We start from the raw sequence: 16,415 nt of genomic DNA on the forward strand, positions 1-16,415 counted from the left end.
GGTTCCTGTTCAAATTGGCCCTAGTATGTGTTGTATGTATGAATGTCAGTAAGGGACCTTAGCTCCTTGAGGGCAGGGACTGATGTGAATATACAATACATATGTAAAGTGCTGCATAAATTGATGGCACTATATTAGTACCTGTAATAAATAAAATAAAGTTCAACTGATCACTATTGCTGGCAACTTTCTGGATCCCACTGGCACCACCGATGAGACAATATTCCTCCCACTGACACTAACGATGGGGTAATAACCTCATCCACTAAAACCAAGAATGTGGTACCTTTCCTCCCACTGACGCTGGGTCACTATTTCTCACATTGGCATCGGCAATAAAAAAACTATTTTTCCCACTAACACCAATTATGGAGCACTATTTCTCCAATTGACACCAATGGTTGGGCACTATTCCTCCCACTGACGTCAACACTGGGGCACTATTTTTCTCACTGACACCAATGATGCATTTCTTCCATTGACACCAGTGCTGGAGCACTGTTCCTCCCACTGACATCAGCACACTATTTCTGCCATTGACACCAATGATGAGGCAATGGGGGTTTATTTACTAAAGCTGAAGAGTAAAAAATCAGTCTTAAGCCCTATACACACTATCAGATTTTCTGCAGATTTTTGTCTTCAGATTTACCAAAACCATATAATATGAGGTCAAACAGTTTCAATTTATATGCAATCAGGCAGGCCCTTGCACTACATGGTTTTGGTAAATCTGAAGACAAAAATCTGCAGAAAATCGAATGGTGTGTATAGGGCTTTACTTCTGCAGAAAAATCAGCTTCTAACCTCAGCTGGTTCAATTAAGCCTTGGCAATAAAACGTAGAAGCTTATTGGTTTCTATGCAGAAGTGAGACTGAATTTGCACTTTCCAACTTTAGTAAATAAACCCCACTGCTTCTTCCACTGACACCAACAGTGGAGCACTATTTCTTCCACTAACATCAACACTGGTGCATTATTCCTACTAATGATACAAACACTGGGGCACTATTTCTTCCATTGACACCAATGACGGGGCACTGTTTCTCCCTCTGACACTATGACATTAGAGTGTAAGCTGCCCTGAGGTACTCACTGATGTGGAATGGTCTGTGTAATATTTTATTGCTAGGCAAACACATGGGAATAAAATTAAGTGATTTTTATTCTTTTTATGATTTTATTTTTTATTCTTGACAGACTCTTAAATATAACTTCTTCCCTTGGAAATGTTTAACTCTACCCAAAATGCCATCTCCAATGAGACTTTGAAAAACATGACATTCTATGAAATAACGCGGGCAGTTCTCTTGGTCCCTATTGTCTTCCTGTTTGGCATTTTCGTTTACTTTATGAGTATCATACTGAAGGTCTTCTTCACCACTCCTCGCGTTAGAGAGAACTCCCGCTACATCTTGTTCATTCACATGCTGGTAAATGATTTGATATACATTATTCTTGCGTTTCTCCTTTATTTTGGATCAACACATTATTTATATTGGCCTCTACCAATCTGTTTCTTGGTCATCAGCATATGCACCTGCTCATTTAGAGTGACTCCATACAACTTGGCGGTCATGTCTTTGGAACGTTATGCTGCCATTTGCCACCCATTAAGGTATGCTGAACTATGTAATGTACAAAGGTCAAGAGTGGCTATGGTGGCCATGTGGGTTGTGGGCTTTGTGCCCCAAATTATCAGTTTTATTACATTTTGTTTTGCAGCAGAAAAAAAGGCATTTTCTCTCAAAGTTATCTGCGATTGGCCATCGCTAACCATCACTGAAGAACAAGCCATACAGAGAACAGTAGCCGAGGTTGTCGGCTTTCTACTCGTTTGGGGCACTATTGCCTACACGTACATCAAGGTCATAATGGTGGCTCATAAGGTTGGTTCAGCAACATCTGCTTTCAAGGCTGGGAAAACTGTCTTGCTCCATGCAGTCCAGCTTCTCCTTTGTATGTTGGCCTTTACCTATAGATTCACAGAAAAGTTCTTCAGGCAATACTTTTATTTGCTTCCCCTGACTAACTTTTTAACATTGATGTTGCTTCCTAGACTTATCAGTCCCTTAATTTATGGCATCAGAGATGAAGCGTTTAGCAAGCACATGACCAAGTTGTGTCGGTCAAAAAAGTCCCCATCATTATAGTGAAAAAGAGAACACATTATTATAAGTGCACACTCAAATTTAAAACTAGATGTTGTTGATCACCATTAGTCACCGGTGCAGCACATAGTGCACATAATTTTGACACGGCTTTCCTTTCTAAGTTTGGACCATTCTCTGATCATCAGCTAAGGAGATAAAGCTGGACACTATCCCACAATCTCAAACACCAGTGAGTAAGCAGAAGGAAACAAAATATGGAAGCAGAAGCTAAATGTCTACCAACCCTGTCTTTCAATCCCTCCACTGGCTTCCGTCCGCCCAAAGGATAAAATTCAAAGTACTAATAACAACATACAAAGCTGTCCACAACTCTGTCCTCAGCTTCATCAGCAACCTTTTCTCAAAATATCACCCAAAACGTCACTCCTTCCAAGACCTCCTGCTCTCTAGCTCTCTCATCACCTCCTCCCATGCTCTCCTCGAGGACTTCTGCAGAGCCTCTCCCATCCTCTGTAACTCCCAACCCAAATCTGTACAGCTATCTCCTAATCTGTCTGTCTTTAGGTGATCCATGAAAAGCCTAGCCTGTCTTTACCCAATAATCTGAACATTTACATTCTCCAATAGCTCATCCCTTGTAGTTGTTACCTTTTGTATCACTTAGCCCTCTCTTTTAGATTGTAAGCAGAGTCTTCAGAACTCTCCTGCATTGAACTGTATTGTAACTCTCTCCCTTTACTTTTATATAATAAAAGGTCATGCTCAGTTATTATAAATATCAGACTGCTAACCCTTCAAAAATTACAACTAAACAAATTACCTACTATAATGTACAAACGCTCTTAAACTGGCAAGTAATTGTCCTAAAAAAATAGAAATGGGGGTACGCATGCCCACGCACCAATGGCAAATAAGAGAAAAAAAAAATAAGCCTTTGTTGATTATGAAATATATCATTAAAAGAAAGAAAAAGCAAATGAGTGTATGTGAATATACTTATAGGATGGAAAGCATATTGATTCTGTAGGAGAGCAAAAGGTGCCAGGATACCCCAATAGTACTAATCTGCTAATCTTTTTTAGCCTATCCCTATAATATAGGAGTATCAGATAGATGGTCACTATCTACAAGGAGACCTCCCTCTCTCAAACAGTTTGACTGGCCAATTACCATGGTATGGTGTCATGGGTTCAAGCCACTCTTTGGTCTCAGTCAAAAAAAAGTAATTCTCATATCTCCATTATAAACTACTGGGCGATTTGACTGGCCAATTATCGTGGTTTGGTGTCATGCATCCAAGCCACTTGTTGGTCTCAGTCAAAAAAAGATAATTCTCATATCTCCATTGTAACCTACTAAGCAATTTGACTGACCTATTACAGTAGGGTGTTGTCTTGCATCCAAGCCACTTGTTGGTCTCAGTAAAAAAAAAGCTCTCATAACTACATTGTAAACCATTTATTCACCATCCTAGTAAACCATGTTCCCCATGTGACACCCCCAAGTAAAGGTAGAAAAAACTGGACATTTTCCTTTCACCACTATGGACCTTATGTGTTTGTTTGTCCTATTATTTTGATTTGGTGCTCTAAAATTATTTTTGCACCTATTTTTTCTACCTTTACTTTGGGTTGTCACATGGGGCACATGGTTTACAAGGTAAACAAGCAGTTTACAATGTAGTTATGAGAGCTTTTTGTTGACTGAGACCAACGAGTGGCTTGGATGCAAGACACCACCCCACAGATATGAGAATTACTTTTTTTTTGACTGAGACTAAAGAATGTCTTGAATCCATGACACCATACCACGGGAATTGGCCAGTCAAATGGTTGAGAGAGGGAGGTCTCCTTGTAGCTAGTGACCATCTGTCCAATATTTTGGGGTGTCACATGGGACACATGGTTTACTAGGATGGTGAACAAGCAGTTTACAATGTAGTTATAAGAGCTTTTTTTGACCGAGACCAACAAGAAACAGTACGCCAGGAACGGACTACAGTCAGATCTAGCTAAACTGGATACAGTTGATATATATATATATATGAGACTGACTGTATATACAGTCAGGTCCATAAATATTGTGACATCGACATAATTCTAATCTTTTTGGCTCTATACACCACCACAATGGATTTGAAATGAGATGAACAAGATGTGCCTTAACTGCAGACTTTCAGCTTTAATTTGAGGGTATTTACATCCAAATCAGGTGAATGGTGTAGGAATTACAACAGTTTGTATATGTGCCTTCCACTTTTTAAGAGACCAAAAGTAATGGGACAATTGGCTGCTCAGCTTTTCTATGGCCAGGTGTGTGTTATTCCCTCATTATCCCATTTACAAGCAGCAGCTAAAAGGTCCAGAGTTCATTTCAAGTGTGCTATTTACATTTAGAATCTGTTGCTGTCAACTCTCAATATGAGATCCAAAGAGCTGTCACTATCAGTGAAGCAAACCATCATTAGGCTGAAAAAACAAAACAAACCCATCAGAGAGATAGCAAAAACATTAGGTGTGGCCAAATCAACTGTTTGGAACATCCTTAAAAAGAAAGAATGCACCGGTGAGCTCAGCAACACCAAAAGACCCGGAAGACCACGGAAAACAACTGTGGTGGATGATCGAAGAATTCTTTCCCTGGTGAAGAAAACACCCTTCACAACAGTTGGCCAGATCAAGAACACTCTCCAGGAGGTAAGTGTATGTGTGTCAAAGTCAACAATCAAGAGAAGACTTCACCAGAGTGAATACAGAGGGTTCACCACAAGATGTAAACCATTGATGAGCCTCAAAAACAGGAAGGCCAGATTAGAGTTTGCCAAACAACATCTAAAAAAGCCTTCACAGTTCTGGAACAACATCCAATGGACAGATGAGACCAAGATCAACTTGTACCAGAATGATGGGAAGAGAAGAGTATGGAGAAGGAAAGGAACTGCTCATGATCCAAAGCATACCACCTCATCAGTGAAGCATGGTGGTGGTAGTGACATGGCATGGGCATGTATGGCTGCCAATGGAACAGGTTCTCTTGTATTTATTGATGATGTGACTGCTGACAAAAGCAGCAGGATGAATTCTGAATTGTTTCGGGCAATATTATCTGCTCATATGCAGCAAAATGCTTCAGAACTCATTGGACGGCGCTTCACAGTGCAGATGGACAATGATCCAAAGCATACTGCGAAAGCAACCAAAGAGTTTTTTAAGGGAAAGAAGTGGAATGTTATGCAATGGCCAAGTCAATCACCTGACCTGAATCCGACTGAGCATGCATTTCACTTGCTGAAGACAAGACTGAAGGGAAAATCCCCCAAGAACAAGCAGGAACTGAAGACAGTTGCAGTAGAGGCCTGGCAGAGACCACCAGGGATGAAACTCAGCGTCTGGTGATGTCTATGCGTTCCAGACTTCAGGCTGTAATTGACTGCAAAGGATTTCAACCAAGTATTAAAAAGTAAATGTTTGATGGATGATTGTTAATCTGTCCCATTACTTTTGGTCCCTTAAAAAGTGGGAGGCACATATACAAACTGTTGTAATTCCTACACCGTTCACCTGATTTGGATGTAAATACCCTCAAATTAAAGCTGAAAGTCTGCAGTTAAAGCACATCTTGTGCGTTTCATTTCAAATCCATTGCGGTGGTGTATAGAGCCAAATTAGATAAGAATTGTGTCGATGTCCCAATATTTATAGACCTGACTGTATATATATATATATATATATATATATATATATATATATATATATATATATAGATATATATATAAATACACTGCAGCTAACTGAATCACCTGCCTGCCCGAAGTATATTAGAAACAGTACACCAGGAACGGACTGCAGTCCGATCTAGCTAAACTGGATACAGTGGATATATATACAGTATATATACGAGACTGACTGTATATTTTTATTAATTACACTACAGCTAACTGAATAACCTGCCTGCCTGCTCAATCTAAATGACTGGAAGGAAAAGAGAAGGAGAGGAGGCGCCTCTGGGTGCAGATTTTTAACAAATTTAATATGCAGTGAAATTTATTATATATTCAACTCACATTTTGAAAGTAAAAAGGAGGCATTGGATAATATCCCAAGGATCTGGGGCTGTCCTCAGTGGAGTCAATCCCTTGGCCCGTCTGTGTCCTTTCTGGCGGTTTCTCTTGTACGGCTGGATGATGTTTTGCCAGCTGTGGTGGAGCGTCCAGGCTGCGCAGTGTGTCCTGTGCTTCAGGTGCCGCTGGAGGGTGCTCGGCTGGCCGCTGTAGAGCCGATCGTCAACACGAGGTGTGAGATGCAGAGAAGTGTCCAGGCGGGAGGGGATGACGTCACTAAACCACGACGCCTTTCACGAGCATGCAGGCTGTGGATGACTGACACAGCCGCGCTCCTTTCTCAAGCTTTCTGAAAGTTAGTAGAGACATATCCCAACAGACTAAAGGCTGTAATTAAAGCAAAAGGTGGTTCAACAAAATACTGACACAATGGGGTGATCCTTTTTAATACTGTTGTTTTTTTTTCTGACATGTTGGTGTTATATCTTTCACTTGAATGTCATAAGTTAAGTAAATACATCTGTATAAAACAAAAACTTTGTCTGTCTTCAGGCTGCAAAGCAACAACATGTGATTATTTTAAAGGGTGGGTGATTCTTTTCTATACCCACACTGTATATGGTTATAGTTTACATATAGTATTACAGGCAAAGTACAGGTTCACTTTACTAAGCAAATTAAAATAAAAAGCAAAGCAAGTGCACAGTACAATGTCAATTTCTTCTTTAATAGCACCATTTATTTGATGCGTGACTTCGAACAAAACTGTAAAACTTTCTAAGCCCCCCACAAGGAAGAAGACATCACCCGGGATAACAGCTAATGATGGTTTTGTTGTCTCTGGAGTGTGGCATAGCACAGCATAATATGGGGAAGATCCTGAGGGTTTCAATCAAACAGCCAGCAATACAAACCCCAGGGAATTATGGGTAGATAAATAGACCAGAGAAGATACTGACATGGTCACCATGAGCTGCACTGACTCTACTCAATCCTATGCTGTGGATTTCAATATTGATGAAAGAGGTAAATTGTAAGTATGAATACTGGTCTGTGCACTATAGTTCTTGCAGGGAACATATTATATTTGTTCTACATGGAAATCAAAAGACCTGTTGGCTTTCCCGGTTGTATTGAATTACCATATAATTAACTATTGTCTTGGCTTATTGAGTGTCAGCTCTGCTGTCTTTGTGTTTCTTTCATGGTAGTACGAAAAAACTTTTCTAACTTGCCAAAGGTACTGTGAGTTTCTTAAAAAGGGCCTGTCCCTTACAATGAGGGCTGGCACCAGCATAAGGCTACATGTACACTAGCCTACCCTATGGTTGCTACTTCATCCCTTTAAACCCGAACACATATTAATTAGACAGGTTCTGTGACTGATGAAGGTGGTAATTAAACTCACTTGATGCCTTATCTGCATTTAATTAGCCTCAGAACCTGTGTAATTCAAAGATGTTCGGGTTTAAAGGGATGAGGTGGCAACTCTAGCCTACCCTGACTGTGGCTTTGGGGGACAACGCAAAACACAGCAAAAACGCAAACCGTGCATTTTGCCGCATCTTGCGTTTGCCAGTAGTCAGAACGTTCCTATCCAGAACGCGATTCTTCCTTCTTCAGGAGAGGGAGTTTTAACCTCACTACTCAAGTTTAGAAGCTGCCAGTGTATAAGAAGCCTAAAGCTAAAGCTCCCCATCCACTGGATTGCTTCCAAACACTCCCCCCACCTGTACATAGTTAGTAAGGTTGAATAAAGACACCAGTCCATCCTGTGTTAGTGTGGGTCTACAATTGTCCCTATCCCTGTACATTGTGGCTCATTAAGATGCTCATCTATTATATTATTATTTATTTAAGGTACCCATATAGCGCCATCAATTTACGCAGTGCTCCACACTTACATCGCACACTCACATCGGTCCCTACCCTCAAGGAGCCCACAATCCAAGGTCCCCAACTCACATTCATATACTAGGGCCAATTTTGGACAGAAGCCAATTAATCTACCAGAATGTCTTTTGGAGTGTGGGAGGAAACCAGGGTACCCAGAGGAAACCCACGCAGGCACAGGGAGAACATGCAAACTCCAGGCAGGTAGTGTCCTGGTTGGGATTCAAACCCTTTTTACTGCTAGGCAAGATTGCTACCCACTACACCACTGTGCTGACCTGTAACAGGTGCTTCCCTGCATGTTGGCCCTTTCCATGTGCCCTGGGCCCTGCTTACCAATCTGTGGGCCCAGGACCAGCATGGTGTTGCCGGGTAGAGGGGAGGGAGCTAAGTGGACATGCATCTGCTCTCCTCCCCGTCTTCATGCTGATCTGGAAGTGACATGTAAAACCTCCCTTCCGGGTCCCCCTTTCACTTTCCAGGAAATAATCTGTACTGCTTTAGATTCATTGGCGCATAAGTAAGACATGCAGGGCCTTTTAGACCCCCGGATGTGTCATTAAAGAGAACCTGTCACTGAAAAAAATCATTACATAGGAGACTTTTTCTTAGGAGACTTTAAGCAAAGAAAAAAAAAATTAAAGTTACACCTAGGCACATAGAATCCCCATTGCCCCCCCCAATTTTTTTTTTTTTTTACAGCCCCCCCCCCATATGAACTTTAAATGACAGATTGTAATAAATACTGCACTTCCTATGTGATTTACCTAAGTACAAAGAGCCTTAGAAATGCATTTAGTACAGAGTCTAAGGCATACCAGTTCATGATGGAGAGATTCGCAAATTTATTTGTAGAACTTTTTTTTTTTTTGTATGTGCACAATGCCACAGTTTTCATAGATAACCTTGAGGAGGACTCCAATCAGAGAAGTAAAAAAATCACAGGAAATTTTAAATTGCTGACAGCGATTAGTTAACCCCCATCTACCAACATATGTTTATATAAATAGCACAGTAAACACAAGGTTAAAGCAAGCTTACAGCCTGGGAAAGACTTTCAGATAAAAGTGATCTGGGCGGCTCTGGATCGCTGTTATGGGGCTCTAATTTGGGCTTGATTAGCTGCATTGGAGGGCAGGGGAGGCATTGAGGTTCTAAAAGCCCTGATGTCTCCATAAAGAGGACCTATCACCTTAGCCCTCTCATGATAGAAATAAAGTTAAATAAAGAAAACAAATATTAAAAAATATAAAAAAGTAAGTTATATAAAATAAATAAAAATCATTTAAAAAAAATAAAGCACCTCTGTCGCCCCCTTAACACACCCCCATTTAAACATGCAGTATAGGGTGCACATGTGTATGCAAACAAAAATTTCAGAGAAAAAAGCCAGTCTCCTGCCCTGTGTAAAGCTCAGGACTGGATGGACAAAAAAATGCAACCTGTCAGGTAATACAGCTTCCAAATATGTATTTTTTTTATTTGTATTTGGCTGTTTTTCTGGAGTTCAGCTTTAAATGTACAACCATGCCAATACTTTGGAATACTTTGTAACTACAACACTTTTAAACAGAATATTAATATAGCAGCATTAGTGAGTTTATATTGTTTCCTACCTAATTATTTTTTTAACTGCATCTTCCTAAGGGAGCTCCAGACTGCAAGCCAGTACAGCCTTGAGGCAAAAATTCCCTTCTAGTGCTGAGAGCTCTGATTGGGAGCCAGTCGGCAGACCTTTTTTGCTCATGAGCCTTCAACAGAAGCCGGCCAAATGGCTTCCATACACACGGGCCAAATGCCGGCCAACAATCGGCCTGTGTGTACTAGGCCTAAGATTCCCTGCAGATTGTATAAGTCAAACTCATTCAAGTGACCAATAAAACCAGAAATATAGGCACCTGAAGTTACATGGAAATCCCAACTTTTCCTGGACTTGGTTCCAGTTGCCGGGTCTCCTTGTCCTATTTTCCAACATTGTAAAAAAATTTATAGGGAAATTTTTTGGGCTGTAGGCGGCAGGGCCGGTGCTACCATTAGGCAAACTAGGCAGCCGCCTAGGGCGCACTGCTGCCTAGGGGCGCCCGGCCACTGGTTTCCCTCTGTGTCTGCAGGCTGCAGCACGTAACTAACTCAGGCAGCTGCTCCGTCCGTCCAGTAGTGTAATTAGAGGCGCAGTGCAGCACTGGAGCCAGCGCTAGAGGAAGCAGAGCTGATGCTTCTTGTATAGAGTTGCCTCCTGTCACATGGACAGGGCAAAAGGGGTGGAGTCAGGGGTGAAGCCAATGGGGCGGCAAAATGAGGTTTTGCCTAGGGTGTCAAAAATCTTTGCACCAACCCTGGTAGGCGGAGTCTTATTTTAATTGGAGGTGGAGCATGTGTTTGTAGGCGTGACATAGCAAAAAAGAAAAATACGGCACGCGAATGGGCATGGTTTACGTGAAATAGTGGGCGTGGCTTATATATGCATGGTTCAAATGGGGGTGTGGTTAGAGTCTGAGATGAATGAAAGATGGAGAAAGAAAGGGGAAAAGAGGGAGGGAGGGAGGGAGAGAGAAAGAAGGAGGGAAGGAGAGAGAAGGAAGGAAAGAGGGATGGAAGGACAGCCAGCCCAGATCCTACACCACAATAGAAATGTGTATTCCCGAGTTTAATAAATCAGCAGATAAAGATACTCCAAACACCTGGTGTTAGCGCTTCAATCATCTCGGCACCGTGGTTGTTGTGGTGTCAGGATGATTGAAGCGCATTATTACTATTATTACATTGTAATATAGAATGAAATCATTCAACTCACCCAGAGGCGTTGCTTAAAGCTTGTGGGCCCCGATACAAAAGTTGACCTGGGCCCCCCCCACTACTTCCAACATCCGTGCAGATACACCCACTGCACGCCAAGATACTGAAAGTGGCTTTAGAGTTTTGAGTTCCCAGAGTTCCTCTCTACATCAGAGGACAGGGATTACCGCTAGAGAATCAGATGACAGGGATTGCCACTGGAGAATCAGAGGACAGGGATTACCGCTGGAGAATCAGAGGATAGGGCCCCCTGGCGGGTCACTTGGCAGAGCTCCTTTCCCATCCCAGCACTGTATACAGCTCCCCCCCACACTACACAGGGCTGAAATCACATTCCTTTACACACAGGGTGTATCTGGCTTTTATGTTGCCCTTCTGACCCGTGAAATTATCTGGTCGGAACAGCAGTGTAGTTGCAGTAGGCAGATACACTCTATGTAAATCATGGCTGACTAGCTGTGTTGTAAAATAATGTGATTTCAGCCCTGCAGAGAAGGAACAGTATAGAGTGCTGTAATGGGAAAGGAGCTCAGCAGCCGGGCATAGCATGCAGAGTGGAGGGGGTGGTCAGGGGGCTTTGGGGGGGGCAACTTAGATCTGGGGGGGAAAGCCATGTGACGCAAAATCTGGAGCCTGCAGCTCTTCAGGGCCCCCCCCGAGGAGGTGTTAAGGGATTTGTTTTAGCAATTTCTGAAGGTTTCTCTGTCGGTGTTGGCAGGTGTTGGGAAGGTCACTTCCGAGAGGTGCGTGTCTTTTCCCCAGTTGTCAGGGAAGTGGGGTAAGTAGACATCCCCAGGTGAGGGTACAGAGAATCCCAGCTGGTGACTAGGAGACACTGAGCAGTGCCATACCTCACCAGTGACATCGGTCCCATCGTGGCTACAGGACGGCACTCTCCTCCGCTTGCCTCGCTGAGCTCAGTTACCATTCCATGTTGCCAGCACACAGTACAGACACTTCCCCATCCTGGGCTGTTCTCACCCCGTGCTCCTCTCCATTCAGGAAATGGCTCACAGCTTCTCCCCAGCCAATGGGAACAGAGGGATGTGGACTGTGTGACAGTGGGACCCCTGAGCGTGTCACCTGCTACGTCGCCTGCCACCAGATGCCATCAAGTGCACCCAGCAGAGTCTGTTCTTGCATCAGGTGCCCCCAGCAGAGTCTGTCCTTGCATCAGGTGCCCCCAGCAGAGTCTGTCCTTACATCAGGTGCCCCAAGCAGAGTCCATCCTTACATCAGGTGCCCCCAGCAGAGTCCGTCCTTACATCAGGTGCCCCCAACAGAGTCTGTCCTTACATCAGGGGCCCCCAGAAGCAGAGGCCCTCCTTATAGATCTGTGTCCCTGGCAGCGGAGCCCCTCCTTACATCGGGTGTCCCCAGCTGAGCCCCTCCTTACATCAGGTGTCCCCAACAGATCCGCTCCTTACATCAGGTGTCCCCAGCGGAGCCCCTCCTTATATCAGGTGTCCCCAGCGGAGCCCCTCCATACATCTGGTGTCCCCAGCGTAGCTCCTTCTTACATCTGTGTCCTCAGCGAAGCCCCTCCTTACATCTGGTGTCCCCAGCGGAGCCCCTCCTTACATCTGGTGTCCCCAGCGGAGCCCCTCCATACATCTGGTGTCCCCAGCAGAGCCCCTCCCTACATCAGGTGTCCCCAGCAGAGCCCCTCCTTACATCTGGTGTCCCCAGCGGAGCTCCTCCATACATTAGGTGTCCCCAGCGGAGCTCCTCCATACATCTGGTGTCCCCAGCAGAGCTCCTCCATACATCTGGTGTCCCCAGCGGAGCACCTCCTTACATCTGGTGTCCCCAGCAGAGCTCCTCTTTACATCTTGGGTCCCCAGCAAGGCACCTCCTTACATCTGGTGTCCCCAGTGGAGCCCCTCCTTACATATGATGTCCCCAGCAGAGCCACTCCTTACATCCAGCGTGCCTGCAGCGGAGTTTCCGCCGCCATTACTGTACATTATTAGTAACAGGCCGAGGTAATCAAGATAGAGGCGGAGCCGGCCGAGTGGCTTCAATAGAAATTGAGCTGTGGTGCCACCCACCCCCTCCCGCCCCTTTCCACAACAGGTCACAAACAGACCGGCAGCGGGGCGGAGGGTGGGCGGTGCTGCAACTCAATTTCTATTGTCAGCCACCCGGCCGGCTCTGCCTCCTTTTCTTGGTCTTCGGTAAAATGGCAGCCAGTGTCTCTGCCGGCCACGGACCTCTAGCAGAGGCAGCAGGGAGCCACGAAAAATCGGGAAAAAAGTATTTCCCGGGACATTTCCCGGGAAAAGCTAAAATCGGGAAAAAGGTCCAAATCCCGGGAATGTCCCGGGAAATTCGGGACAGTTGGTAAGTATGCCTTGTTGATTTTTTTTTTTAATATACACTGCTGCTGGTAAACGGACGCTTTTTTCAACTGCCCCTGAACTCATCCAAAGTTATCTTATGTGTACATGTACACAGGTTCGTTTAATGTCGTTTTTAGGCAGTTGCATTTATAGGCATTTCTTTGAAGGCTAAGGCTCCATGCACACTGGATGTTAAAATAACGTTATAAAAACGCCAGTAGCTTTGCAGTGAGTCTTTCAATGTTTTTTAACGTTTATGCAATAGCGTTTATTAGTGTTTTTCCACGTTAGTGTTTTATAACGTTTTTTATTTATTTATTTATTTATTTTTGGATCAAAAACATAAAAAAAACGCTGGTAAGCCACGTTTTTGCGCGTTTATCAACGTTTATGAGCGTTTGGCGTTTTTTGTGGCGTTTTTTGTGTGCTGATAAACATCCAAAAATGTTCATGTGAGCATGGACACATAGGATAACATAGAGGGGAGTTTATGGGCTGCTAACAAAAAGCCCAAACTCCCAAAAACGGCCGTTTATGAGCTTTAGTGTGCATGAAGCCAAAAAATTGAGTTCAGACACCGAAGTTTCCGACGTTTCCGACACCAAACGTACCTAAACGCGTAACTCGTGTTTAGCAGCGTTTCGTTTACCGGCGTTTTTCATTTTTGGCTATTTTGAAAAAATAAAAAATAGAATTTTTTTTTTTCAAACGCTTCTAAACGCAAATGCGGCTAAACGCGGCATGTAAACGTGTCAAAACGGACATTTTAAACATTTTTTTTATGGGTTACTATCTGTCAAATTAAATCGTTCAGGAGAGGTTATAAAAACGTCCCGTGTACATTAAGCCTTAAAATAATGGATAACCTTACAGATCCATATGAAAACCAATAGAAGTTTGACTATCTTATAAAATCTTGTCTGGTCCTCAGAGAATGGGAGGAGGTCATGCATGCAAGGCTTTCTGTTAGCATGCTTTTGTCACTTTATGCAGATTGGCAGCAGGCGCCGGGCACTGGAACATAAAATGTTCTAGCACCCTGCAATGCACTTTAGGGGCATTTCTGTGCAGTGATCCCCTGGCCTCGCGGTGTTTACATCATTTTGTCAGTAGAAGGACACTTTGGTACATAGGGCCTACAAAAAGGTAAGTTGGCTAAGTGGTTAGCACTTTCACCTAGCAGCACGAAGGTCATCGGTTGGAATACCAACCACTACCACTACCTGCCTGGAGTTTGCATGTTCTCCCTGTGCCTGTGTGGGTTTTCACCCACACTCCAGAGACATGTTGGTAGGTTAATTGGTTCCTGTCCAAATTGGCCCTAGTATGTGTAGCCACCTTCTACCTACAAGTAGGTGCTAGATTAGTGTTTTTCTAGATGGTAGGGCTTAGGTGTAGGTAAATTTGGCTAGGCCTGTGTTTCATTTCAGGCTTGGTCGGTTTGATCTGGGAATGGGAGTGTCAGTATAGTGGGGGGTGTGGCCACCTGTACTCTGGCTCAGGGATCCACCTCTGCTTGCATAGGAATTGTTCTGGAAGGGAGGTTGGATCTGAGATGTGAGTGGCAGGCAACCCATGTGAGAAGCCCTGACCAATTATCTTTGGTGTTGGCAGGGGGCAGGTCTCCAATATGGGCTGGGGTCACATGCTTCCGGGGAGATTCACTGAGGAGACGGCATGTAGTGCGGAGGTGGCATCAGGCGTCCCCACACGGGGATGCACCATGCTCGGGGAAGGAATGAAGGAGCTGCTAGGAAGGAGTCCTAGGGAAGGATCTTCATCTCCATGAGAAAGTATCGGGTTCCTGTGACCGGGGAACACAGGACTGGCATGCTGGAGAAGATCAAGTAGAAGAAGTAGCAGTGAAGTGGCGGACGTACTGTAGATCGGCGTCCTGTGACCGGGGAACACAGGGTTTTGATCCAAAGGAGAAGGTCAGTGTAACATAAAGAAGCAAGAGCAGGAGCAAGTAGTGCAGCGTGCTGTGTGTCCAAGGAACACGGTATGAACAGAAATGGACAGTAACTTCCAGAGACTGTGAAGCTGTTTTGTTCTTTGAGCCATGGAAGATAGGCGGTATAGGCCTTTGGCTTTCTGATATGTAACAGGAAAACCACATCAGTCTAGAGGGGAATTATTCAGAGTGATTCTTTTCTTTTAACTGGAAACAACAAGTAGAAAATCTTCAGACAGATATGCCAAGCAATAGAAGAAGCAATAGTCTGCAGTGAAGGTTCTACTGGGAAAAATCCATTTTACTAGGCCAAGGCCATGGATGATTTTCATCAAAGTAAACTCTCTATGGGCATCTCATATTTCCTTTATTTCTGCCAAGTTATATCCTGGTAATAAAGAGAAGGAAAACTAAATCATTGACTGTTTAATGTCTTTTACTAACCAACTCAGCAGCCCTCACGAGGGTACCGCTACATATGAATGTGAGTAAGGGACCTTAGCTCCTTGAGGGCAGGGACTGATGTGAATATACAATACATATGTAAAGTGCTGCATAAATTGATGACACTATATTAGTACCTGTAATAAATAAAATAAATAAGTTCAACTGATCACTATTGCTGGGCAGCTTTCTGGATCCCACTGGCACCACCGATGGGGTAAAAAGACAATATTCCTTCCACTGACACTACCGATGGGGTAATAACCTCACCTACTGAAACCAAGAATGTGGCACTTTTTCTCCCACTGACACTAACACTAGGTCACTATTTCTCACATTGACACCGGCAATAAAAAAACTATTCTTCCCACTAACACCAATTATGGAGCACTATTTCTCCAATTGACACCAATGGTTGGGCACTATTCCTCCCACTGATGTCAACACTGGGGCACTTTTTTTCTCACTGACACCAATGATGGGGCATCATTTCTTCCATTGACACCAATGCTGGAGCACTGTTCCTCCCACTGACATCAACACACTATTTCTGCCATTGACACCAATGATGAGGCAATGGGGTTTACTTACTAAAGCTGGAGAGTACAAAATTAGTCTTACTTCTGCAGAAAAATCAATCAGCTTCTAACCTCAGCTGGTTCAATTAAGCTTTGGCAATCCATCTGGAAGCTGATTGGTTTCTATGCAGAAGTGAGACTAAATTTGCACTTTCCAGCTTTAGTAAATAATCCCCACTGTTTCTTCCTTTGACACCAATGATGGGGCACTATTTCTCCCATAGACACCAATG

General features: G+C 43.8%; 1 protein-coding gene across 1 annotated transcript; it reads left to right on the plus strand.

The window, feature by feature from the left end:
• Positions 1-1,278: 1,278 nt before the first annotated feature.
• LOC141129757 (odorant receptor 131-2-like) lies at positions 1,279-2,154 on the plus strand. Its single transcript, XM_073617842.1, has one exon. The coding sequence runs from the start codon at positions 1,279-1,281 to the stop codon at positions 2,152-2,154; it is 876 nt and encodes a 291-aa protein (XP_073473943.1).
• Positions 2,155-16,415: the final 14,261 nt, after the last annotated feature.

Source organism: Aquarana catesbeiana, linkage group LG02, assembly GCF_042186555.1.
Source record: "Aquarana catesbeiana isolate 2022-GZ linkage group LG02, ASM4218655v1, whole genome shotgun sequence".
Taxonomy (NCBI): Eukaryota; Metazoa; Chordata; class Amphibia; order Anura; family Ranidae; genus Aquarana; species Aquarana catesbeiana.